Source organism: Serinus canaria, chromosome 24 (assembly GCF_022539315.1).
Source record: "Serinus canaria isolate serCan28SL12 chromosome 24, serCan2020, whole genome shotgun sequence".
NCBI classification, from domain to species: domain Eukaryota; kingdom Metazoa; phylum Chordata; class Aves; order Passeriformes; family Fringillidae; genus Serinus; species Serinus canaria.
Window position 1 is genome coordinate 6150438 of NC_066337.1, and position 23767 is coordinate 6174204.

A 23767-nucleotide genomic window follows, 5' to 3' on the forward strand; every position below is an offset into this window, starting at 1 on the left:
TCATTCCCGAAGCTGTGCTTGTTTCTCCTAACCCCAGGTGTGCTTGGCAGCTGAAATAATGCCTCTGTGGTCTGGAGGTAAAATTAGCTGCTCTGGGAGAGAGATTTTCAGCTTTTCATGCACTACATGAAAGCACAGAGGGTGTTTTCCAAAGAAAACCTGTTTTGGCGTCCTCAAATTCAACTTGACCCGGGCTTGTTAGGCCACAGATCTGCTGTGGAATTAAGCTATAGCTGGAGGAGGGCCAGAATCCAATTACATTTTCTGCCTAATGGGTCATAATTTATGCAATGAAGGAGGAGGCAGGGATGATGCTGGGGGAAAAGGGCACTGGGCCTTCGTGGGTGTGTGCTGGGAGGGGCTGCTGGTAAATGGGAATGGACGGAGCAGGGGTGCTGTAATTTGGTGTTTAAAACCTTGTTCTGGTGCTTAAAACACCTCTCTTGTTTAAACCCTTCTCTCTTGTTTAAACCCTTCTCTCTTGTTTAAACCCTTCTCTCTTGTTTAAAACCTTCTCTCTTGTTTAAAACCTTCTCTCTTGTTTAAAACCTTCTCTCTTGTTTAAATGCTTCCCCTGGTGTTTCAAACCAGCAGCTCAGGTCAGAGCATGGGTGTCATCCAGGACTATAAATGGAATGATGATCCATGGGGATTGTAAGGCTGGCAGAGGGTTTTTCCTGGAGCCCCCAGCCCGTGTCTAACTGTGCTCATTCCCCTCCCAGCCTCTCTCCAAGTGGACATTGTTCCAAGCCAGGGGGAGATCAGTGTTGGAGAATCCAAGTTCTTCTTATGTCAAGGTGGGTGCTGGCCAAAGGCTCCTGGGTTCATTGGTTCAGTTCAAAGTGAGACAGAGCCTGCTGGGATGGGATTGCTGCTGGGGGGTCACTCACAGCCTCTGCAGTGGGGTTTGGGGCTTTCCCTTAGCAGTGGGGTTTGGGGCCATACAGGGCCGAGCTATCCCACTGTGCTGTTTGCTGCTGGGGGGTCAGTCAGATGCTCAGCAGTGGGGTTTGGGACACACCCTGGGGTTTGGGGCGCACCCTGGGGTTTGGGGCCGTGCAGGGCTGGGCTCTCTGACCCCACTCCTTCCCTCAGTGGCGGGCGAGGCCAGCTCCAAGGACATCTCGTGGTTCTCCCCGAACGGGGAGCGGCTGAGCCCGGGCCAGCAGCGCATCTCGGTGGTGCGCAACGATGACTCCTCCTCCACGCTCACCATCTACAACGCCAACATCGACGACGCCGGCATCTACAAGTGTGTGGTCAGCAGCCCCGAGGAGGGCGACTCTGAGGCCACCGTCAACGTCAAGATTTTCCGTAAGGCAGCCCCACCCTGGCTCCTGTCTTACCCCCCCTGGCTCCTGTCTTACCCCCCTTGGCTCCTGTCTTACCCCCCCTGGCTCCTGTCTTACCCCCCCTGGCTCCTGTCTTACCCCCCCTGGCTCCTGTCTTACCCCCCCTGGCTCCTGTCTTACCCCCCCTGGCTCCTGTCTTACCCCCCCTGGCTCCTGTCTTGTCCCTCTGGCTCTTGTCTTGCACCTCTGGCTCTTTCCTTGCCTCCCATGCTCTTTTCTTGTCCCTCCCTGGCTCTTTCCTTGCCCCCCTGGTTGTTTCCTTGTCCCTCTAGCTCTTGTCTTGCCCCTTTGCTCTTCCCTTCCCTCCCTGCCTCTTTCCTTTCCCCTCTGCCTCTTTCCTTGCCCCTTTGCTCTTTCCTTGCCCATTTGCTCTTTCCTTGCCCCTTTTCTCTTTCCTTGCCCTCCTGTTGTGTTTTCTGAGACTCCTGACGTTGTAAGGAGAGAGGAATTGAGAGTCTGACTCCATGTTCTTAGAAGGCTGATTGATCATTTTGTGATCTGATATTAAAGAATGCTATAGTAGAACTGCAGTAAAGAATAGAGAAAGGGTACTTAGAGATGGCTCAGCAAGACTGAGGAAAAACCTGAGGAAAAACTCTCCAGAGTCTCAGCACAGCTGGACTGTGCCTGTCATTAAATCAAAACAATTCACATGCTGGGTGAACAATTCTCCAAGTCACTTCCCAAAGTAGCAAAACAGAGAGGAGCTGAGGCTTCCCAGCTTCTCAGGAGAAGAAATCCTGGCCAGGGGATTTTTCATAAAACATCAGGTGACAGGCATGCCGTGGGCAGTGACATTGACCCTCCCTGAGGAACAAGGAGATCTCTGGGATCTGGGGGTTCTCTGCCCCCCTCGGGCAGGAGCACAGCTCCAGGTGTGCTGGCAGAGCTGCAGTGACCCTCTCCTGTCCTGTTCTCCAGAAAAGCTGATGTTCAAGAACGCCCCCACGCCCCAGGAGTTCAAGGAGGGGGACGATGCTGTGATCGTATGTGACGTGGTCAGCTCGCTGCCCCCCACCATCATCTGGAAGCACAAAGGCAGGGATGTCATCCTGAAAAAGGATGGTAAGGCCTTCCTCCTGTCCCCCTCCCTCCCACACTCCATCCTGGGGGTCACAGGGGGTGGGGAAGCAGCTGTGCCTGACCCCAGGCCATGGGGTGGCAATTTAGTCACCCCAGGGGCTGTGCTTTGCCAGTGGCAGGGCAGTCACCCTCCCACTGAAGTGGCCACCAGGCTTTGGCACCAAAATCAGCCAAGGAATGCTGGAAGAAATAACCAGATGAAAGAAAAGCCATCAGACAGCAAAGCTGGGTGTTGTGGCACCCTCCACCTTCCTGGGGAAGAGGGGCTGAAAGCTCCCTTCAGGAACATTTCCCTTTCTTCCCACGTGCTCCAGGCAGCTGTGTCCAGGGGGGCTGGCACAGCCCTGGCCCCAGCTGAGCAGGTTTCCCACACCTGGCACACAGAGGGGGAGGCTGGAGCCCTCGGGCAGGGGGGGTCCCAGGCTCAGTGTGCTGCACTGCAGACGTGTCTGTGGGAGCTCCTGATGGGGCTGAGCCCCTTCTGCTGTGCCTGGGCTCTCTGGAGCACAGAGCCCACCCAGGGAGGAGAACCTGAGGCTGAAAATCCCGTTGGTTGAGATAAACAGAGTTTCATAGAGCAAAGCAAACCAAAGCAAGGAATTCCTTCAGGGCACCCCCTTTGGGCCAGGCCTGCTGTGTCCCCCTGGCTCTGCTCACCTCCCTGAGCACGGCCCAGAGCAGGGCAGAGACAGCTCCAGCTCCAGCAGCATCTCCATTCCTGCTGGGGAGGGAGATTCTGTGCAGAGAGGAGAGGCTGGAGTGAGCTTCCCTTGCCTTTCTTTGTGCCCTGCAGTGCGCTTCATCGTCCTGTCCAACAACTACCTGCAGATCCGGGGCATCAAGAAGACAGATGAGGGCACCTACAGGTGTGAGGGCAGGATCCTGGCCCGAGGGGAGATCAACTTCAAGGACATCCAGGTCATCGTCAACGGTGAGGGCTCAGAGAGGGCCTCGCCCCAGGCTGCTGCAGGAGGTGCTGCCTCAGCTTCAGCCCCTCCTCTTCCTCTGCTGTGCCCCAGAAAATGTCCATGGGAGCAGGGAGTGTTTGCCAGGGGTGTACAGGAAAACAACACCTGGAGGGACCGAAGGTTGGAGTGAGGAGCTGGGCTTGGTGGCACTCCCAGGGGGTTCTGGCCAGCACAAGGATTTCTCTTGTGCCTCTCCACCCACTGCCCTCTGTCCCCTGTGCTGGGGACTCTGGCTGTGCCTCAGACTCTCTGACCAAGCCCTGCAGGTGGTGCTGGCACCACCAGAGGTGCCCAGGAGCTCCCTGTGGCTCAGGCCTTTGTCCTCTCCAGCTCACCCTGCCCCTGCTCTCTTGCAGTGCCTCCCTCTGTGCGTGCCAGGCAGAGCACCATGAACGCCACTGCCAACCTCAGCCAGTCTGTCACCCTGGCCTGTGACGCTGATGGCTTCCCCGAGCCCACCGTGTCCTGGACCAAGTAAGATGCTGCTGGCCTGGGGGTGCCTCCCTGCACAGGCAGCCTGAGGGAGGGCAGTGCCCTGCTGGCAGGGGCTGGTTTTGCTCAGCAGTGGCCTCACGATGGGGCTGAGGTCACCCTGTTGTATTTTCTGGGATCCCCACGGCAGGAAGGAGTGATGAGTCTGACTCCGTGTTCTCAGAAGGCAAATTTATTATTTTGTGGTCTGTATTAAGTTAAAGAATGCTGTGCTAAACTGGACTAAAGAACAGAGAAAGGATACAGACAGAAGGCTAAAAGATAACAATGAAAACTCCTGATTCCTTCCAGGGTCCTGACACAGCTTGGCTGTGATTGGTCATTAAATCAGAACAATTCACATGAAACCAATGAACCAATGAACCTGTTGGATAAACAACCTCCAAACACATCCCAAAGCAGCCAAACACAGGACAAGCAATCAGATCATTATTGTTTTATTTTTTCTCTGAGGCATCTCAGCTTCCCAGGAGCAAAATCCTGGGCGAGGGGATTTTCCAGGAAATGTGACAGTGACACCACCTTCTGGTGTGGGTTAGCTGGGACACAGAGCCCACCCAGGGCGGAGAATCTGAGGCTGAAAATCCTGTTGGGTTGGGATAAAAACAGTTTGATAAAGCCAAGCAAACCAAGGGGTTCCTTCAGTGCCCCCCATGGCCCAGCTGTGCCCCCTCCCAGCATTGCCCTGCCAGGCAGTGATTCCCACTCCAGGCACTCTGGTCTGGGAACTCTGCCTTTGGTGAAGGTTAGGAGCACAAATGGCACCTTGGAGTGGTGCTTTGGTAGGCAAGAAACCACCTGTGGTGGGGTGACAGCTCAGTGCTGTGCCAGGAGGTGGGACTGCAGCTGATGGGGCAGGAAGGGGTGGGAATGTGTCCCCAGCTGAGCTCTGGAGCCCACGGGGACAGAGGAGGGTCTGGTCCCTCGGAGCTGCCGTGCAGGAGCTGCATGGACAGGCCTGAACCAGGCTGGACTGGCTGCTGCCACCACAGCCCTGTGTGCTCTGTGCCCCCAGGGATGGAGAGCCCGTGGAGGAGGTGGAGGAGGAGGACAAATACAGCTTCACCTCGGATGGCTCCGAGCTGGTCATCCACAGGGTGGACAAGAGCGACGAGGCCGAGTACATCTGCATTGCTGAGAACAAGGCTGGCGAGGCCGATGCCACCATCCACCTCAAAGTCTTTGGTAACAGCCCCTGGCAGCCCAGCTGGGTGCTGGGCACCCTGGGGGGAGCTGGGGGAGCTCCTGGTCCCAGTCAGTGCTGCTGCTGTGCCCCTGTGCCATCCTGGGTGTGTTGGGGGGAGCCCCTCCCAGCTCCTGTGTGCTCCAGCACAGGCAGGGCTGGTGGGTCAGAGCCACAGGAAATGTCCTCCAGGGGATTCCTGGAGTCCTGATCCTCCAAAGCTGCTGTTGGAAGGGTTTTAGCACTGGAGGGGGGCTCCTCCCCACCACTGTGGGAGTGACCTCAGGCTGGAAGGGGTGAATCGTGAGCTTCCCTGCCTCCCAGGAGTCTGGGAGTGTTGGGGAATGTGGAATTCCTCCTGCCTCGTGTGCAGCCAGCTGCCCAAGCCCTTGGCAAAGGGGGCAGGGGGTGGGAGAGGGAGCTGGTGATCCCAGGGTGAGTGTCTGGACCCTCTTAGCTGGCTCCTCCTCAGAGCCTCAGCTGTGAGAGCCAGCACAGGAGGTTTCCAGGTCCTGGTGAAAGTCCCCGTGCCCCTTCCCAGCTGGCAGGAGATGGTCCCAGCTCTCCCCAGCGCTGCTGGTGCCAGGCAGGCTCAGCCCCACCTGAGCCAAGGCTCCTCTGCCTTCTCCTCCCCAGCCAAACCCAAAATCACCTACGTGGAGAACAAGACAGCCATGGAGCTGGAGGAGCAGATCACGCTGACCTGCGAGGCCTCGGGGGACCCCATCCCCTCCATCACCTGGAGAACGTCCAGCAGGAACATCAGCAGCGAGGAGAAGGTAAAGGGACAGCCCTGCCAGGGTGGGCTGGGCTCAGCTCAGCCCCTGCCCTGCCTGCCCGCCTGCATGGGGCACGGGGGAGCTGGGCTGGGCTGCTGGGGGGGCACGGGGGAGCTGGGCTGCTGGGGGGCACTGGGGGAGCTGGGCTGCTGCTGGGGCACACCTGGGGCACTGCCACACCTGGGGCACTGCCACCTCTGCCACTCCTGGGCCACTCCTGGGCCACACCTGGGGCAGTGCCACACCTGGAGCAGTGCCACACCTGTAGCAGTGCCACAGGTGCCACACCTGGGGCAGTGCCACACCTGGGCCAGTGCCACACCTGGGCCAGTGCCACAGGTGCCCTCCTGTGAGAGCCACCTGGGCTCTGAGCAGCTGGGGAGCCATTCTGCACTTCCTGCTGTGTTCACTGGGGGGATTCAATTGGGGAGCCCCCAAGCCCTGTTCAGAGCAGTTCCTCCAGCTGCAGGGAACATCTGGCGGGGGGGAGCCCCCTGAGGCCAGGGCTGGCCGTGCTGGGCAGGTGGCAGGTGAGGGCTGCTCCTCTCAGGAGCCACAGTGAGCCTGTCTGTCCCTCCTCCGTGCTGCCCTGTCACCCTGCACATCCCCAGGCACAAAAGCCTGCCTGCCTTTTGTGCTGGCCTGCTCCCTTGATCCCATCAGCACCATTCTGGTCTCAAAAGGCAAAAATAATTAGCAGTTTTTTCTTCCTGGGAGAGGGTGCTGCAGTTGTTACTGGTGACAGCTCCTTTGGTTAGAGCAGGTGGCTGTGCTGCTGCACTGGAGATGTTCATCAGGGGTCAGGAGGCAGAGAAGGCCTAGACAGAAGCAGGAGTGAGGAGTTGTTGCTAATTAACAATCTGCTAATCACAGGATGCTTCAGGGCTCAGCTGCCTTGGCCAGGCCAGGGCTCTGGCTCAGTGTGGAGGCAGCAGGTGACACTGAAAGTCTTGGAGCAACAGAGGTGTCCACTGTGCCTTGTCCCCACAGCTGCTGTCCTGCCCTGCAGCTCCTAAATGAGCTTTTTTAATTACCCCCATGACATCAGCCCCTCCCCACGTGGTCCATGTGTAACTTCATTAATCAGGGTGCCAGAGCTGTCCAGCCTCAGCTCTTCCTCAGCATCTCCTGGATCCCGGGGCTGCTGGCAATCCCTGCAATGGTCAGGGAGTGTTCCCAGGCCTGCAGCAGCTGCAGCCTGGCTGGGGCACCTGTTTGGGCAGGACTGGAGGCTGTTTATTCCTGGGTTTGTCTCCCTTAGGGGAGCCCTGGGAGGTGCCAGGGGCTCTGGGGCTGCTGGCTCTGGAGTTTGGATCCCAGCCCTGGGCAGGGAGGGGATGCAAAAGCTGAATCAGTGGTAGAGGAGCCCCCCCCAAGCCCAGTTAAACCATCACAGCTCAGTGCAAAACTGCTAACTCATTTTTGCTGATTTCTGAGACTCTGCCTGCTGCTCTCAGGTGGGGGATCAATGGCAAGGGGAATGTCCATGCTCTGACACCTGGAGATGGGGGAAGAGCCAAGGTTTGAGGCACTGCCATGTGGTCATGGGCTGGTTCAAACCTTCAGGGCAAACGTTGCTTTACCATACCCCACGCACTCTCTAGGCTGGGTTATTGTGTGTGTGTGCATTTTGTTTTGGTTTGTCTTGTACTTCTCTCATTCTCTCTCTTGTGATCTGAGTTGAGGGAAACGTTTCACATGTCCAGAAAATCCTGAGCTCAGAACAGCTCCATCAGTACTGCACATTCTATTAGAATATTTAATCCTATTAAATATTCTGTTACAAATGCATCTATTCAGTTTATTCTCCACTCTTTCTCTGGGACAGCACAGGGGAGTGGATGGTCTTTGGTGCAGGACAAACAATGCTCTTTTTAGGATTTTCAAGCCTTCTTTTGAACATTTCTGTTATCCAGGTACTTGGATGCCTCTCTCTTGCTTTGTGCTGTTTGCTCTTGCAATCATCCCTCAGTGAAGGTTTCTAGAGGTGTAGAGATGCCTTAGCTGCCATAACATTCTGGAAAACCTTCCCAAAGCCCCAGAGGAAAAGGCAGCTTTAGTTCAGCTGTGTCTCCTGGCAGGTTTTGGGCTGTCCCAGCCTGTGAGAGCTCTGTGGGGACATTGCTGGGTTTGTCACCCAGCTCAGCCTGTGGGGATGGGAGGGGAAGACTCTGCAGGTCCCTGATCCTGTATCCAGGGCTGGATCCCCTGGGAGCTGCTCCCCCTGCCCACCATTCCCTGCAGGGCAGAAAACAAGGGAGCCTCTTCTCCCCAAGGGAGTGAGGAGCAGAGGGATGCAGCTTCTCCCTCCTGCATCCCCAACTCAGCTGAACCCCTGTGCTGTCTCTGGGCCTTCCCCCAGGGCTGCCCCACCAGGCTCCCTGTTCTGCAGCAGGAAAATGCAGATTTCTGCATGGATCCGTGGAGTGGCTGGGCTGAATCTCAGGTGTGTGACAGGTGAATTCCTGGGAGCAGCCCAGCCCATCCTTCCTCTGTGTCTGGGCTGCTGTTGTGCCCTGCAGCCTCTCTCAGCTCTGTGCTGCTGGCAGCCAAAGCAGATGGAGCAGTTTTCCAGAATTTGGGGATCTGAAGGTGCCTGAGGCCTTGGACTCACCCTCGTTCCCTGCCTGGTGCTGGGGGGAGCTGCTCTGTCTCTGTCTGGATGAGGAGGAGATAGTCTGGGATTCTCTCTGTTCTCTGCACAAAAGAGAAAAATTTCTATTTTTTCTTTTGTGTTGATTTGATTTCAGGTTAATACCATAAAATAAACATGGATGGAAACCACAAATGAGCCAGGAGTTAGCCCTGGTTGCTGCTGTAGACTGCAGGCACTGTTTCATTTTCAGTTTCACAGCACAGGCAGAGCCCAGTGTGGTCACATGAATAAGACTGGACTCAAAATCAGGGTATTGTGTCCTGCAGTATTTCAGTGTCCTGCAGTATTTATTCCATCTCTGAGGGTAATTTTGACATCTCCAGGTTGGCCTCAGCCTTGGTCAGAAGCTCTGAACCATGGAATCACAGAATGGTCTGGGCTGGAAGGGACCTGCAAGGGCCATTTAGTGTCCCTGCAAGGGGAAGGGACATCTTCAGCTCCCCTGGGGTGGGGATGTGGCTCTGCCTCTTTCCCCCCTCCCAAGGGTCACTGCAGAGAAGCTCTGAGGGTTTGGGGAGGGGCTCCTTTCCTCCTTCATCCTCCAGGTTGGCCCCCAGGGCTGAGAAGTGTGTCCCTGTGCTGAGAGCAGTGAGAGGAGTGGCAGGGGACTCGCAGGGACATCCCTGGGCCTGAGCAAAGGGAATCCTCTGCATTGTTGGCTCCTGCTCAGCTGTCAAGCAGGACCAGTGCCCCCAGAAAGGAGCAGCTCCTGGGAGTGTCCCAGCCCTGCAGGCTTGCTGAGCTCCTGTCCCAGTGGAGCCAGCCCAGTGCTGTCCCCAGAGCACTGACAGACAGGTGTGTGTCCCATCTGTGCCAGCTCAGTCTCTGCTCCATGGCAGCAGTTCCTGCCCCTCATTCCCTGAGCCTCCATCTCCATCCCTGTCACCCGTGTGTGCTGTGACACCCCCACAATGTCACTGTGCCTCACAGCCAGGTGCCCTCCTGGCTCTCGGGCCAGCAGGTGATTCCTGACTCCTGGACAAACCCCAGAGAGCTGAAATATGAATTACAGGGGGATGGAACCCAGCAGCCTGGCTCTGTGTGAGCCTGGGGAGCACAGTGGCCCTCGCTGCTGGTGGCTTTCCCTGGGTGGGAAATATTTGCTGTACAGAAAGGTCTGGGCATGTCTCACTGCCCTGGGGCCAGGTGCTGCCTCCCTGAGCACAGCTGGGCACAGCCTGCATGGAACCAGGCCTCCAAATGCATGATGAGCACGTTAATCAGCGTTAATTAACTGGTGTGGGGTGGCAGACAGAGCAGGGGCACCACGCTGGGTCTGTCCTCTGCACTTCAGTGGCCAGAGGCACTTCCAGGTGTGCAGGGCAGGTGAGATGTGACAGAGGAAACAGTCCCTGATGTAATAAAGCAGTGTGGAGGTGCCATCAGCCCTTTTTAGCCATTTACAGAGCAAAGCAGAGGCTGTGAAATGGTGAATGCCAGCCTGAAATTGCTGGGAAGGGGAAGCTGTGACCCCCCACCCCACCCCACCCCACACCCAGGAGATGCTCAGCTTGGAGCCTGCATGTGCACCCAGCTCAATGTGCTGCAGACACTGAGAAAGCAGCCTGTGACAAACTTTGATTGCTGTTTTTCTGTTGTTGTTGTTGTTGTGTTCTATATCTGTTCTCTCCAGGCTTCGTGGACCCGGCCCGAGAAACAAGAGGTATCAGATCCCCAGAGCTTTAGCAGAACTCCTCTAGGTCGTTGGTTTTTGGTTTCTCTCCTAAGCATTACAGATTAACAAATCTCTAGTGCAGTAACCAACTAAACAGGCATTAATCTGACCCACTTAAATGCCAGAACATACAGGAGGCAGCTTCTAGAGGTAGAAATTGCTTGGCAAGTAGTGGTGCAATTTTTGGATGAGCAAAGTAGCTGTGTTGAGAGTGAGGAACTCTGCTCCTCACTCTAAAATGAAAGGAGAGGCAATTAAAATGAAAAGCAAATGTAAAATGCTCTTTTCACCATTTTTTTTTCTGTGCTGCCAGTGTGAATCATCCTCTCTTTCAGAGAGGGAAGAATTAGCACAACCTGTATTTTGGGAAAGTCATTTTTCCCCAGGAGAGCCTCCTCTGCTCCAGCCAACTCACCTCTTTGCTCATGGCACTCTTTCAGTTTGACCTCCTGTGCAAAGGCAACTGCATCGTGCTCCATTTCCAAACCAGTGCAGGCAGACCTTGCACGAGGGGCATTGCTCCAGAAATGCTCCAGATTGCTCAATTATTTCCTTTTGTCTTTGGTCTGCAAGGGCCAGCGAGGGGGAGGTGGGATAATGCAGGGACTGGGGCTGGTGCAAATGGGGTTTGATTTTATTTCACATTCAGTTCTGTGCTATAATAATAATAATAATAATAATAATAATAATAATAATAATAATAATAATAATAATAATAATGATGCAGCTGATTTGTAGCCCTCTTGCTTCAAATGGACCAGAAGGAAAGTTCCCAGGCAAATAACAGGGGTCAGGTGGAGAACAAGATGAGCTGTCAGAGCTGGGTGACTCGGATTTGTATTTTTGGGATCAACTTTGTGGAGGCTCTGATTTTTTAAATCATTTTGAAGCCATCCCGAGTCCCAGAGACTGAGCAAAGTGAAGCTGTAACCTGAGCCCCACCCAGCTGTGTTTCCTGAGGAGATCCTGCCCATTCTCCCTTCAGAATCATCTGCTGGCCCGTGGCAGGTGGAGGTGTCAGATTCTCAGAGCAGCTTGCACTGAGGAATTTGGAGTTGGAGTGGCTGCATCTCTCCAGGACTCGCAGCAATTCTGTCCCAGCTGTCCCCTCCCTGCCCCTCTCTCTCTGCTCTCTCTCTCCAGCTTTTGATTAATATCAGCACTAATACTATTAAGTTTGCTGTCTCTAAATTTCTTACTCTCTCTGTGTCTTAAACTTCCCCAGTGGGGTGCAGGATCTCTCTCTAAAATTGCTTTTAAATTGCTTTAAAGTCACCTGGGGGCTTTTGGCAGTGGATTCCAGCGGCAGGGAGAAGGTCAGGGAATGTTTGGCATTAAATATTTCACTTTTACTGGAGGAATTTCGGGGTGAGGAGGTGAAGTCAGTCCTGGCAGCACCTCTGGGTACCCTCAGTCCCACCCCAGACTGGTCACTGGGAATGGGTGCAGCCTTAGGGGGACTCAGGGCTGCAGTGAAATATAAACATCAAACACAGGGCAAGGGGAGACCCCTCCTCTTCCTCAGTGCCATTCCTGCCTGGGTGTGTGGGCAGTGGCTGAGGAGCAGGCCGGGCTGTGACAGACCCCTCCTCTTCCTCAGTGCCATTCCAGCCTGGGTGTGTGGGCAGTGGCTGAGGAGCAGGCCGGGCTGTGAGAGACCCCTCCTCTTCCTCAGTGCCATTCCTGCCTGGGTTGGGGTTCCAGGGATTTGTGGGCAGTGGCTGAGGAGCAGGCTGGGCTGTGCAGATTCACCCTGGCTGCTGTTTGGGGAAGCTGAAAGCTCCAGAAGGTGAAGGGCAGGGGGCAGATGCAGTTTGTCTGTCTGTGCTCTCCCCTTTGGCCCTGAGCTGCTGAGCCCTTGCCCAGTTGTGTGCCAAAGGCTGTGCCCCAGGGCACGGCCAGGATTTGGGGGAAATGCCTGCAGAAGGGTAAATTGCAGAGATTGGCCACAGAGAGAACATCCTGCTCTGTTCTGAGTGATTCCTGTGGCCCTGAGCTGCTCTCCCCAGCACTTGGATTTTGTTCTTTTGATAGCCCAGATCCTTGCAGGTGGGGGTTTGAGTCAAAGGGCTGCAGATGTCAACATCTGGCTCCCAAATTCCCGCCTGCCCTGTCTCCAGCAGCCAGAGCCCCTGGTGGGTGCAGCAGGGAGGGAGAAACCCTGAGTGTGCTTCCTTGGCTCAGCTTCTTCTCTTCCTTAGAGTGCTTTTCCTGGTCTCTCTTTTTCTTCCCTTTTGCCTTTTTGCATTAAACCCCAGCTTTATTTTCAGAATCAGTTGCATTGCTCATGGAATCCTCCCTGGCTCTCCTTTGGGGTGGGTCCTGAGGAAGTGGGGAGCAGGGCAGGAGCCATTTGGCTGTAAAGCTGCCTTTTCCAGAATCACCTCTGGTGACCCCACACTGGTGTTCTGTCCCTCCCACTCCTCTGGTGAGGCCCCAGAGACAAATATTGAGAATATTCCCAGGTCTGGAGTCCTGGCACCCATGGGTGCTGCTGGACTGAGCTGGGGTTTGGGGGGAAATCCAGAGTCAGACAGGAGAGAGCAGTGCAGCCAGCCAGGGCAGTGAGCTGAAAGCAGATTCTGCTGGTGTGGCACCACAGTATTTCATGCCAGGCTCTGCAGTGGTGCCCACAGCACCTGTGTCCATGGAATAACTGCTCCAGGACTGGGATGGAGTCTGTGGCTCATGGCACTGGCCAGGGATTGCAGCAGGGCATTGCAGGAGAGAGGAGAAAAATCCACCCAGTTGTTTCTGTGTCATCCAAAGTTACTATTTTTGTGCATGTGAAGTTGGCCTGGTGCCCACGAGCTGACCCTGGAGCTAACTGAGGTGACAAAAGCCATTTATTTGTAGAAACTTTGTCAGTCTCAGCACAGAGAGAGGCTCAGGCCCAGAGGTCTGAGATACCAGAGATGCTTTTTGTGCACTTGGCTGTTGGAAATCCTCAGGGTTTTACTCATTTACCAGCACTTGTCCTGCCCCTTCCAAGGAAACAGATGCTCCTGGAGAGTGGCAGGATGCAGCAGCAGGCACAGCCCCGAGGGTGCCAGATTTACTCCCTGGTGTTTGTGCTGCAAAAGCAGAAATGAGAGGAGGGAGCTGGAGCTTCCAGGCTGAGGCAGGAGCAGCAGGAGGGAGAGAGGAGTCCCTGCCTTGTGTTTGCATGGGTTTGGTGGCAGACTGAGAGCTGGGTGCAGTCCCTTGGCAGCCCCTGGGGTTTTACCCTCCTTGCTCCTTTCTGGCAGTGGCATCCCCACGCTCTCTTGGTGTGGGAAATGGTTCTGGAATTTTCTGGAGGCAGGGCTGTCTCTAGAGGCTTTCTTGCCCTTTCCACTGCCCTTTCCTCTCTTGCTGTGCCACGTTCAGGTGAAGGTTCTGAGCTTCCTTTTTGCCTGATTCAGCTCTGAGCTCTGGATCTGTTCTTCCTTCCCCATTTAGGGGCACTGAGACCAAACCAGTCTTGCTGGGAGGACAGGAGGGGCTGCCTTCTCTGACTGCAGGCTTTTGGGGAGGTTTCCTTTTTTTTCTTTTCTCTTTGCATGCTGGCAAAACTTTTGAACCAGAGCTGGATCTGTGCAGTTCCCACCCTGGGGAGAGGCTTTGTCCTCAGGCCCGTGGTGTGCTCAGCCATGTGGGAGCTGAGACTTCGCTCCTGCCTCTGATGTTTCCCCTTCTCCTGAGTGCTCTGAGTGCTCTGCACACACAGTGAAGGGAGCTGCCCCTGGTGCGCTCACCTGGCCTCAGGTGAGGGATCTGCAGTGCTGGGGGCTGGCTCAGGCAGGGCCTGTGCCATCCTGGGGCAGGGGCTGTGCCATCCTGGGGCAGGGAGTGTGCCCTTCTAGGGCAGGGTGTGTGCCCTGCTAGGGTGCCCTGGGCTGCCCCTGATGGGCTATGCTGTGTGCCACCCTGGAACTACCTGTGGCAGTCTGTGTGCCATCCTGGGGCTGCCAGGGGCAGGCTGTGTGCCCTGCTGGGGCTGTGGCAGGCTGTGTGCCCTGCTGGGATTGCCAGGGCAGGCTGTGTGCCCCTGGCCTGGGGCTGCCAGGGACTGTGGCAGGCCGTGGACCCTGCTGGGGCTGCCAGGGCAGGCTGTGTGCCCTGCTGGGGCTATCAGGGGCAGGCCGTGTGCCATCCAGGGGCAGGCTGTGTGCCCTGCTGGGGCTGTGGCAGGCTGTGTGCCCTGCTGGGGCTGCCAGGGCAGGCTGTGTGCCCCACTGGGGCTGTGGCAGGCCCTGTGCCCTGCTGGGCTGTCAGGGGCTGTGGCAGGCCCTGTCCCCTGCTGGGGCTGCCAGGGCAGGCTGTGTGCCATCCTGGGGCTCTGGCAGGCCACGTGCCCCGCTGGGGCTGTCCTGGGCTGGGGCTGTGGCAGGCCGTGTGCCCCACTGGGGCAGGCCCTGTGCCCTGCTGGGGCTGCCGGGGCAGGCCGTGTGCCCTGCTGGGGCAGGCTGTGTGTCATCCTGGGGCTGCCAGGGCAGGCCGTGTGCCCCACTGGGGCAGGCCCTGTGCCCTGCTGGGGCTGCCAGGGCAGGCCGTGTGCCCTGCTGGGGCAGGCCCTGTGCCCTGCTGGGGCTGCCTGGGCAGGCTGTGTGCCATCCTGGGGCTCTGGCAGGCCGTGTGCCCCGCTGGGGCTGCCAGGGCAGGCCGTGTGCCCCGCCCTGACGGGCTGTGCTGTCGCAGACGCTGGACGGGCGGATCGTGGTGCGCAGCCACGCGCGCGTCTCCTCGCTGACGCTCAAGGACATCCAGTACACGGACGCGGGCGAGTACGTCTGCACGGCCAGCAACACCATCGGCCAGGACTCGCAGGCCATGTACCTGGAGGTGCAGTGTAAGTGCCCGGGGGCTGGGGCTGCCTCCTTCCCTGGGCCCTCCCTGTGTCAGGGAACGCCTGGGGTGGGGAGGGTGGGGAGGGTGAGGGTGTGGAAGGGTCTGAGAGGTTCCAGGGTGTTCTCTCTGCCTGGGTGCTCTGGGCACCTCACCCCAGACCAGCTGCAGTCCCATTTGTTGGGAGTCAAATGGGGAGGGTGAGGGTGTGGAAAGGTCTCTGAGAGGTTCCAGGGTGTTCTCTCTGCCTGGGTGCTCTGTGCACCTCACCCCTGACCAGCTGCAGTCCCATTTCTTAGCAGTCAAACTCTCCCCTAGAGCACCTTCCCAGCCCCCTGCTGCTGTCTGCTCCTGCTGCCCTTCTCTCTGTGCCCTCCAGCAGAAGATGTTCCCCATGCCTTGCAGGAGAGGACATTCCCATTTCCCATATTAGATTCCCTTGCCCGCATTGAGGTGGACTCCAGCCAAGGGATCCTTACAGGGAGGCTTTTTTTGGGAGCTTGGCTGGCTCCAATTTTCTCCCCAACTGTGTCTTCCAGATGCCCCCAAGCTGCAGGGCCCTGTGGCCGTGTACACCTGGGAAGGAAACCAAGTGAACATCACCTGTGAGGTGTTTGCCTACCCCAGTGCTGTCATCTCCTGGTTCCGGGATGGGCAGCTCCTGCCCAGCTCCAACTACAGCAACATCAAGATCTACAACACCCCCTCAGCAAGTTACCTGGAGGTGAGGGAAAGCCAGCAGTGCCGTCAGATGAGTGATGATGGACAAATTCAGTCTGGTCCTCCTGGTAGAAATGAAGTTGGGGTGGTGTTTCTGGCATGTAAATTCTGAGAAAATCGGGTTGTAGAAGGTGAAGAGGAGCAGGAAATGGAAGAAAAAGAAAATCAGGTAGCAGAAGAGACAGCCCCTGTTTGCCTCTGCTCTGTGCCCACTGCAGTTCTCCCCCCATGGACAGCCCTGGGAGCACAAACAGCTGGGTTTTACTGTAGCTTCTCCCCAGCTAAATTCAGGGTGCCTTGGCAGAGTGGAAGGGGTTTTGTGATCCCAGCCTGAGCCTTCCTTCCCCACAGGTGACCCCAGACTCGGAGAACGACTTTGGGAACTACAACTGCACGGCTGTGAACCGCATCGGGCAGGAGTCCTCCGAGTTCATCCTGGTGCAGGCAGGTGAGCAGGGAGGGCAGGCAGGGTGTGCTGGCTCCTGACAGCAGCTCCTGCCTGCAGAGAGGCTCTTCACACATTGCTGCTGGCCTGGGGCTGCTCAGCACCTCTGGTCCCTCCTTTCTCCGGGGGCTTGTTCTTCCCTGTGCTCCCAGAGCGCTCGGTCAGGGCTGTGATCCTGGATTTGTACAGCCCAGCTCAGGCACACCCTGGGAGCAGCTGCCCTGCAGGGTCTGAGCTGGGCCAGCCTGGGAGGGCTCCAGAGCTGCCACAGGGGCACATCTGGGGGTATTAAGCTCCATTTTTAACCTTAAAACTCCCTAATATCTCCCTAGATGAACTTTTCTGCAGCTCAGGGAGTTATTCCAGACAAGCATCAATACACAGACCATTGTTCTGTTTGTCCTCACTTTTCTACTTTTTACATAACTTTCCTGCTGACCAATCTCACGGTGCTGCTCAGCTCCAGTCACAGTTCTGCTGGCTCTGAGGCCTTTTCCAGCTTTCCCAAACCCCTCTGATTTTATGGATTCCCACAATGGAGCTCTGCAGAGCCCTGTGGAAGGGGCAGAGGGGACAGAGTGTCAGCCAGGACTGCAGAGCCTTGTGAAAGGGACATGGGGGACAGACAGAGTGACAGCCAGGACTGCAGAGCCCTGTGAAAGGGACATGGGGGACAGACAGTGTGACACCCAGGACTGCAGAGCCCTTTGGAAGGGACAGAGGGGACAGAGTGACACCCAGGACTGCAGAGCCCTGTGGAAGGGACAGAGGGGACAGAGTGACACCCAGGATAATTTTGCTGCACTGTCCTGGTTGTTCTCTTTTGGAGAAGGGACTGGGAGTCTCCACCCTCTTAGAGAGGAGACAAAATTAACATCTGTGCACTAATTAACATCTTTAAAGCTGCCTAAACCCTCTGGGAGGCTCGGCCCCACCCTGGTGCCGCGCTGCCCAAAGCCCGGGGCTGTGGGCTGCTGCCAGCTCTGTGTCTCACCGCTGCTGTCCCTTGTCCCCAGACACGCCCTCCTCGCCCTCCATCGGCAGGGTGGAGCCCTACTCCAGCAGTGCCCAGGTGGAGTTTGACGAGCCCGAGGCCACGGGCGGGGTGCCCATCCTCAGGTACAAGGCGGAGTGGAGGGCCCTGGGCGAGGGGGACTGGCACTCCAGGCTCTACGATGCCAAGGAAGGTAGGAGTGACAATAACAACGGGTTCCTTCCCCACCAGCACTGAAAAAACTGACTTTCCTCTAGGGGAAAGCCGGGGGTGGGTGGAGGGTTCAGGCTGGAGGCTCCAGACAAGTTTTTAAACATTTTTATATTTTAAACATTTGCTGTGAGCAGCACGTGGAATTTTCTACTGGAGATGAGGGTTGGGCTTTGCTGAGAGCTCATCCCCAGCAGGGTGAAGAACCCTGTGCTTGGAATTTCAGTCTTCACTTGCTGCTTCCCACAGGAGGCTTTTGAACCCTCATCTGTCACCCTTGGTGACAGAAAATGAACTCAGCTATCCCAGCAGCCAGCCCGTCCTGTTGAGGTGATCTATAGCAGATCTGATCCATCCTGGAGTCAAACAAGGCAAAAGAATTTTGATCTGGGGAGGGCTGTGAAAGGGAGAGCTCTGCTCCAGAGCTGAATTCTCCCCCCGAATCCCACGTGGAGCTGAGATCCATCTTTTATTCCCCACTGCAGGGGTGTGGTCCCAGCTAGAGCCAGGCCTGTTCATCCCTTTCCCCCGCGCGGGGAACACAAAGTTTGTTCCTCCCTTTCCCGGAGCCCTGAGCTTTCCTCTGCTGTTTGTGCCCACAGCCAACGCAGAAGGGACAGTGACCATCACGGGGCTGAGGCCTGAGACCACCTATGCAGTGAGGCTGTCAGCAGTCAATGGCAAGGGCGTGGGGGAGCTCAGCCTGCCCGCCGAGTTCAAGACGCAGCCAGTCCGTAAGTGCAGCCCAGCCCAGCCCAGCCCAGCCTCGCTGTGCTGCTCCCTGCAGCCCCTGCCGTGCATGGATCTCACCTCCTCTCTCTCACAGACCTCGCTGCACCCTCTGTTCTCTCCGTGGTTTTGGGCTGGGTGATGGAAAAGTTTGGTTTTGTTGGTGGTGGAAAGGTTTCTCTGAAGGGAGGAAGAGCTGTTCCATGTGTGCTGGTTGGGGTTTGCAGCTCAGCCCTGGTGGTGCCAAGGAGCAGGGGTTGTGAAGGAGAATTGTAGTGAGGACAAGCAGTGAGAAGGGGTTTGGTCACAGAGAATGTGATGTCACTGTCACAAGGTTGGTTTTGCACAGTGAGGTGTTCAGCCAGGACTGGCCTTGGGCTGTGCCAGGTGAAGGAGGGAGGGTTGCTCAGTTCTGCACTTGCTGCTTTGAGGTGCCCCTGCAGCTCTGGAGGAGATTCCGTGGATTCCTCAGGCTCTCTGTGCTCTGCCTGGGCCATTTCCATGTTCTGCTGTGGGCCAGCACTGTTCCAGGGAAGAGCTGAACCCCAGGGAGCTGTTCAGGGTAGGAAGGAGAGCAGGAGGAAAGTATGCAAGCTGGAGTGGGCAGGGCAGGTGTGACCAGAGCAGGCAGGGAGAGGAGTTTTACCTGGTGCTTTCCCTTTGCTCCTGCACCCAGCCCTGACTGTTGTTCCCAGCCCTGAGCTGGAATTCTCTCTGCAGACCCCTGAGCTGGAATTCTCTCTGCAGACCCCTGAGCTGGAATTCTCTCTGCAGACCCCTGAGCTGGACCCAGGGCTGTCCCTGCCCACCCCGAGCATGTCTGGAGTCCCCTGAGCTGTGCCCAGGCTCTGCCCATCCCTGCTCAGCAGGGCACACCTGGGATGCTGATTTTCCAGCTCCATATTCTCTGTCTCCTCACATCTTCTACATTTATATTTTTTTTTTGTTTTATGTGTGTCTATCTCTGTCTTTTTATTTTGTTTTTGGTCTGTGTCCCATCCATGGATAAACTGCAGGCATCCCTCACCCACGTAAGTGCTCTCTGCATTTCTTTCACTCTTTTTTTGTGTTTTTAGAGTGTTCCTCTAACACTCCCAGCTTTCAATGTAGTGCCTTTTTCCTCTCAAGGGCTGTAGGGCTGGAGTAACTGGTAGTGTTTGTTTCCTAACCACACTGACTCTGCAGTAGCCACTCTGCTCTTGTTTGGAAGAGTTGGGGTTAACTCCTTGTCTGTGCTCTACAGCATGCAGTTGGAATGTTTAATGTAGTGATTATCTAATCATAACAATAATAAAAATAATAAGAGTTAGCTTGTTGACTCAGAGTGGAGTAGTGGAAGGCTTCATATGTATGAATCCATTAAAAACTGTTCAGTTTTAATGATACTGAGATAATTGAGGGGAATCAATTCAGCGGAATTGCAGATCTGGTTTAGACCAGAGCCAACCAAAAACTTCAATGTTTTGAATATTTCCACAATTTTGAAAGCACAAAATTGAAGAAAAAATTCCATTTTTTTCCTCTTCTCACAAATGATTTTACCACTGGACAGTCTTCCAGCACTTGTGTAGATTGTGTGATTGAATAAATAAACCTCGTACTAAATTTTAAAGAAATGGCATGTTCCCCACTTCCCCGTGCAAAATGAGTCAGGAATGTGATGGATTTGTGTAATTGGGAGTGAAAAGTGGGGATGGCTCCATAGCTTGGTGCCTTTCCAATCAAATCTGATCAATGGAGCTAAAAGAAGCTCTTTATCCCAGTGAGCATTATTCCATTTGTCAGTGCCCCCCTGTGGGGAGCTGCTGCCATCCCAGGATTACAAGGACAAGCTCCAAGAAGCTTCTTTGAGATTCCTGAAGTGAAAAAAAAGGAGAGGATTTTAAAATATTTTTATTAACAATATTTATTCTTTTATTTTTTTAATATTTTTGTTTGGAATCACACTTGTGCCATTTCCCCTTCAAGATTGCCTTGGACCAAAGCTTGGATGGAGGGCAGGAGGAAGGGGAAGGACGGATGGACAGATGGACAGGCAGGGCTGCAGACTGCAGCAGTTAGGGAGGCACTGGGAGGCATTCCCAGAACTTTGTTTGGATCCCCTTCATTCCAGGAGCAGTAATAAAAAATAATGACACGAGGGGGTGGTCAGGGCTGGAGGCCAGGCTGAGGATTGGGGCAATCCCCTCTGAACTGGAGATAAAACCCCAGCGAGGGCAGGGCTGGCCATCCCCAGCAGGGCTGCAGGAAGAGGGGAAATGCAGCACAGAGGAGAGGAGAGGAGCCTGAGAAGCTCTGCAGAGCCCCAGCCTCGTGGCCAGCACCTGGGGACAGGTGGGTGGCTCTGCAGAACATTCCAGCCCTTCTGCACTGGAGCCTTTTGCTTTTCTCTGAATCATTTTCATGTGGCAGTGGGCTGCCAGTCCCTCTGTGCCCCCCAGGGCAGGGTAGTTGCAGTTCTTCCTCCTTTAGCTCATTTTTCATTCCCAGTTCCACCCTGCTCTGGAAGCTTTGCAGCTGGGATCACCCTGGGATCACCTTGGGATCGTCCCCAGTTCCCTCTGCCCCTTCCCAGAGCCCCTCTGGGACCTGCCTGGAGATGGCACCGCAAAAATGCCTTTTTTCCACCTCTGCTGGGATTCCAGTCACCTCCTTGTGGGCATAGTCACAAGCAGGAGGAATTTTTGTCCCCTCAAGTGTGATTTGAAGGTCACAGAGATGTCTCAGGAATTTTACAGCTCAGATTAACCAAAGCCACTTGTTTTCCTTGCCCTATTATTTAAAGTTTCTGTCTGAATGTAAGACCTGACACAATTTTTAATGCCTGCTGGGATAAGTCTGAAGTCAATTTGATTTATTTAATTTCCCTCAGTAAGAAAAAGAAGTTTCTGTCTATCCTAGAGGGCCTCTCCATGAGGTAATTAGTGATAATTATGGATTATAGTGGCACAGATGAGAATTCTGGAGATTGGAAGAGTGACCTGGGTTTGTATTTTCATTTTAACCGTTTGCTGCTTTTCTTCATTTCCTTTTCCTCACAAACCTGCAGGCTGGAGGGCAGGGGTGGGGTTTGAACCCAAAAGTGTTCAAAGAGAGCGTCTGTGGGGCTGGTACCAAAACACCTTTGGGTGCACACCAGCACTGCAGTCAGCCCATGTCCCACATCTGGGACTGCAATCACCCCATGTCCCACATCTGGGGACTGCAGTCAGCCCATGTCCCACATCTGGGGACTGCAGTCAGCCCATGTCCCACATCTCCTGGGGACTGCAGTCAGCCCGTGTCCCACATCTGGGGACTGCAGTCAGCCCATGTCCCACATCTGGGGACTGCAGTCAGCCCATGTCCCACATCTGGGACTGCAGTCAGCCCATGTCCCACATCTGGGGACTGCAGTCAGCCCATGTCCCACATCTGGGGACTGCAGTCAGCCCATGTCCCAGATCTGGGGACTGCAGTCAGCCCATGTCCCACATCTGGGGACTGCAGTCAGCCCATGTCCCACATCTGGGGACTGCAGTCAGCCCATGTCCCACATCTGGGGACTGCAGTCACCTCTCATCTCGTGGGGCTGGTACCAAAACACCTTTGGGTGCACACCAGCACTGCAGTCAGCCCTCATCTCACATCTCCTGGGGACTGCAATCATCCCTCATCTCCTGGGGCTGGTACCAAAGTATCTTCATGTACAAACCAGCACTGCAATTACCCCACATCTCACATCTCCTCATCTCCTGGGGCTGGTAGCAAAATACCTTTGAGTGCACACCAGCACTGCTGTCACCCCATGTCCCACATCTCCTCATCTCCTGGGTTTGGTGCCAAAATGCTTTTATGTACAAACCAGCCCTGCAGTCACCCCCCCATCTCACAGCTCCTCATTCCCTGGGGCTGCCAGGACCCCCCTGGGGCTGCCAGGACCCCCGTCCCTGCAGCAGGGCTTGGCAGGCAGCAGCAGGGCAGGATTTCTGCAGCCCCCCTGGGTGGCACAGCCGTGCCACCAGGGCTGGGTGTCCCCTCAGTGCTCTCATCCCTGGTTCCCTGCTGTCACCCCCTGGTTCCCACCCTGTGCATCCTTGTGTTTCCATAGCAACGCCAGCTCCGGCTGCTGCATCCCCGAGCCCCCCGGCTCTGAGTGAGTACCTGGGGCTGCTGGCCCTGCTCTGGGTGCTGCTGGAGCCCTGCATGCCCCGGTGCCAGGGCTCTGGGGCACCCCGGGCTGGCTGCTGGCAGCAGTGTGCCGTGTCAGCATGGTCACAGCCCAGCATGCTGCCCCTCTGCCCCCCTCCTGCCAAGCACGGGCTGGGAAATGGGAGTAAAAGGGTTAGAAAAGGCACAGAGAGGGGGAGGAGAGGAATAACCCCCCCAAATCCTCCTTTCCAAAAGGAATGTTGTCCCTCAGTGTTCCCCATTTTAGTGGTGCAGCTGCCTTTGCAAAAGGGAAGTGCATGAAATCTTTTTCTTGCTGCCCTGCCTTGCTCTGTTTGCTCTGAGTAGAGGGAGGGACAGCTGATATGAAAATTAGGGATGGTGGGTGCTGGACAAAGATGCAAATGAGGAGGGAAAATACCCTGCAGGAGAGATCCCAGGGCCCTGCTTGCCTTAAAAGAGGCCTCAGGCTTCCAGAAAATTCCATAGAATTTGGAATTCCAGAGAATTAGAATTTGGGGTGGCCAAGGGAGAGGAAACCCCCCAGGGAGGATCTGAGTTCCCTGGTGCATGTGTGTGTGTGTGTGGAGTCACTGGTGGGCTGTGCCAAGCCAAATGCTCTCCTGTGCCCTGCAATAACCCAGAGTGAGTTGGTGCAGTGGGAGGGCACTGAGGTGTTTCCCTGAGGGGGTGGAAGTGGTTTTCTGAATGGAAAACACTCCAGGCATGAAGTGTGGGGTGATCTTGGGGTTGGGATGGAGGGAAAGGAGAGTGTGGCCAGTCCAATGAATTTATAATTAATTCTGAGGAATGTATTTATGGCTGGCTGTTTCATGGTCTCACAGGTGACTCTAAATGTCCTTTAGCTGCCAGTGGGCACCAGCAGCGAGTTCCTGTGCAGTAATTTTCCTTTCCAAATGCCAAACCCCAGTCTCTGCTGCACTCAGGGCTGAAGGGACCTTTTGAATCCTGTCAGCCTTGGAGGGTGGAGAGGCTGAAGGGCAGCTCTGCTCCTCCTCCTGGATCCCTCAGCAGGCAGGGGCTCCCTCCTGGCACAGCCTCCCTTGGAGGGAACACCTGGGGTTCATGTTTTACAGAACAGCTTGTTCTGCAAAAAGGGAATTTTCACCCAGACAAGCTGCTGAGAGCTAATTAATGATGAACATTTCCCACAGCTTTGTTGGTGTGTGGGGAGGAGGAGGAGGAGGAAGGTTTCCCTGTTGCCCTGCCCTGGGGCTCAGGCTGTGAGCAGGAGCAGAGCTGTCTGTGTGCCCACACTGGGCTGTGCTGCAGCCTCTGGAAATGAGGAGAGGAGGAGAGGAGGGGTTCAGGGCAGTGGCACGGGGCAGAGCTCCTCTAGCTCTGATCATTTCATCCCTGCTGCTGCTCTGTGCCCTCCCCTGGCCTCTCCCGGGCTCAGTGAGAGAGAGCAGCAGCAACTGGGGATGGAGAGCTGCCCTGTGGCACCTCAGGGACAGAAACCCCATGAGGCTGCAGGGATCTCT

At 55.6% G+C, this 23767-nt stretch overlaps 1 protein-coding gene across 4 annotated transcripts in view; it reads left to right on the forward strand.

Moving 5' to 3' along the window:
- The window catches only part of NCAM1 (neural cell adhesion molecule 1), an 80162-nt gene that overhangs the window by 34416 nt on the left and 21979 nt on the right, over window positions 1–23767 (forward strand). For 3 of the 4 annotated variants that reach the window (XM_050983520.1, XM_050983521.1, XM_050983522.1), the window contains exons 2-13: window positions 723–797; window positions 1096–1314; window positions 2274–2417; window positions 3229–3366; window positions 3760–3877; window positions 4911–5080; window positions 5715–5857; window positions 14869–15019; window positions 15555–15739; window positions 16087–16183; window positions 17197–17367; window positions 17987–18118. In XM_050983520.1, the coding sequence (XP_050839477.1) occupies window positions 723–797; window positions 1096–1314; window positions 2274–2417; window positions 3229–3366; window positions 3760–3877; window positions 4911–5080; window positions 5715–5857; window positions 14869–15019; window positions 15555–15739; window positions 16087–16183; window positions 17197–17367; window positions 17987–18118 (1743 nt within the window). Of the gene's footprint in view, window positions 1–722; window positions 798–1095; window positions 1315–2273; window positions 2418–3228; window positions 3367–3759; window positions 3878–4910; window positions 5081–5714; window positions 5858–10146; window positions 10177–14868; window positions 15020–15554; window positions 15740–16086; window positions 16184–17196; window positions 17368–17986; window positions 18119–23767 lie in introns of all 4 variants that reach the window. The other variant, XM_050983523.1, reaches the window with a different exon arrangement.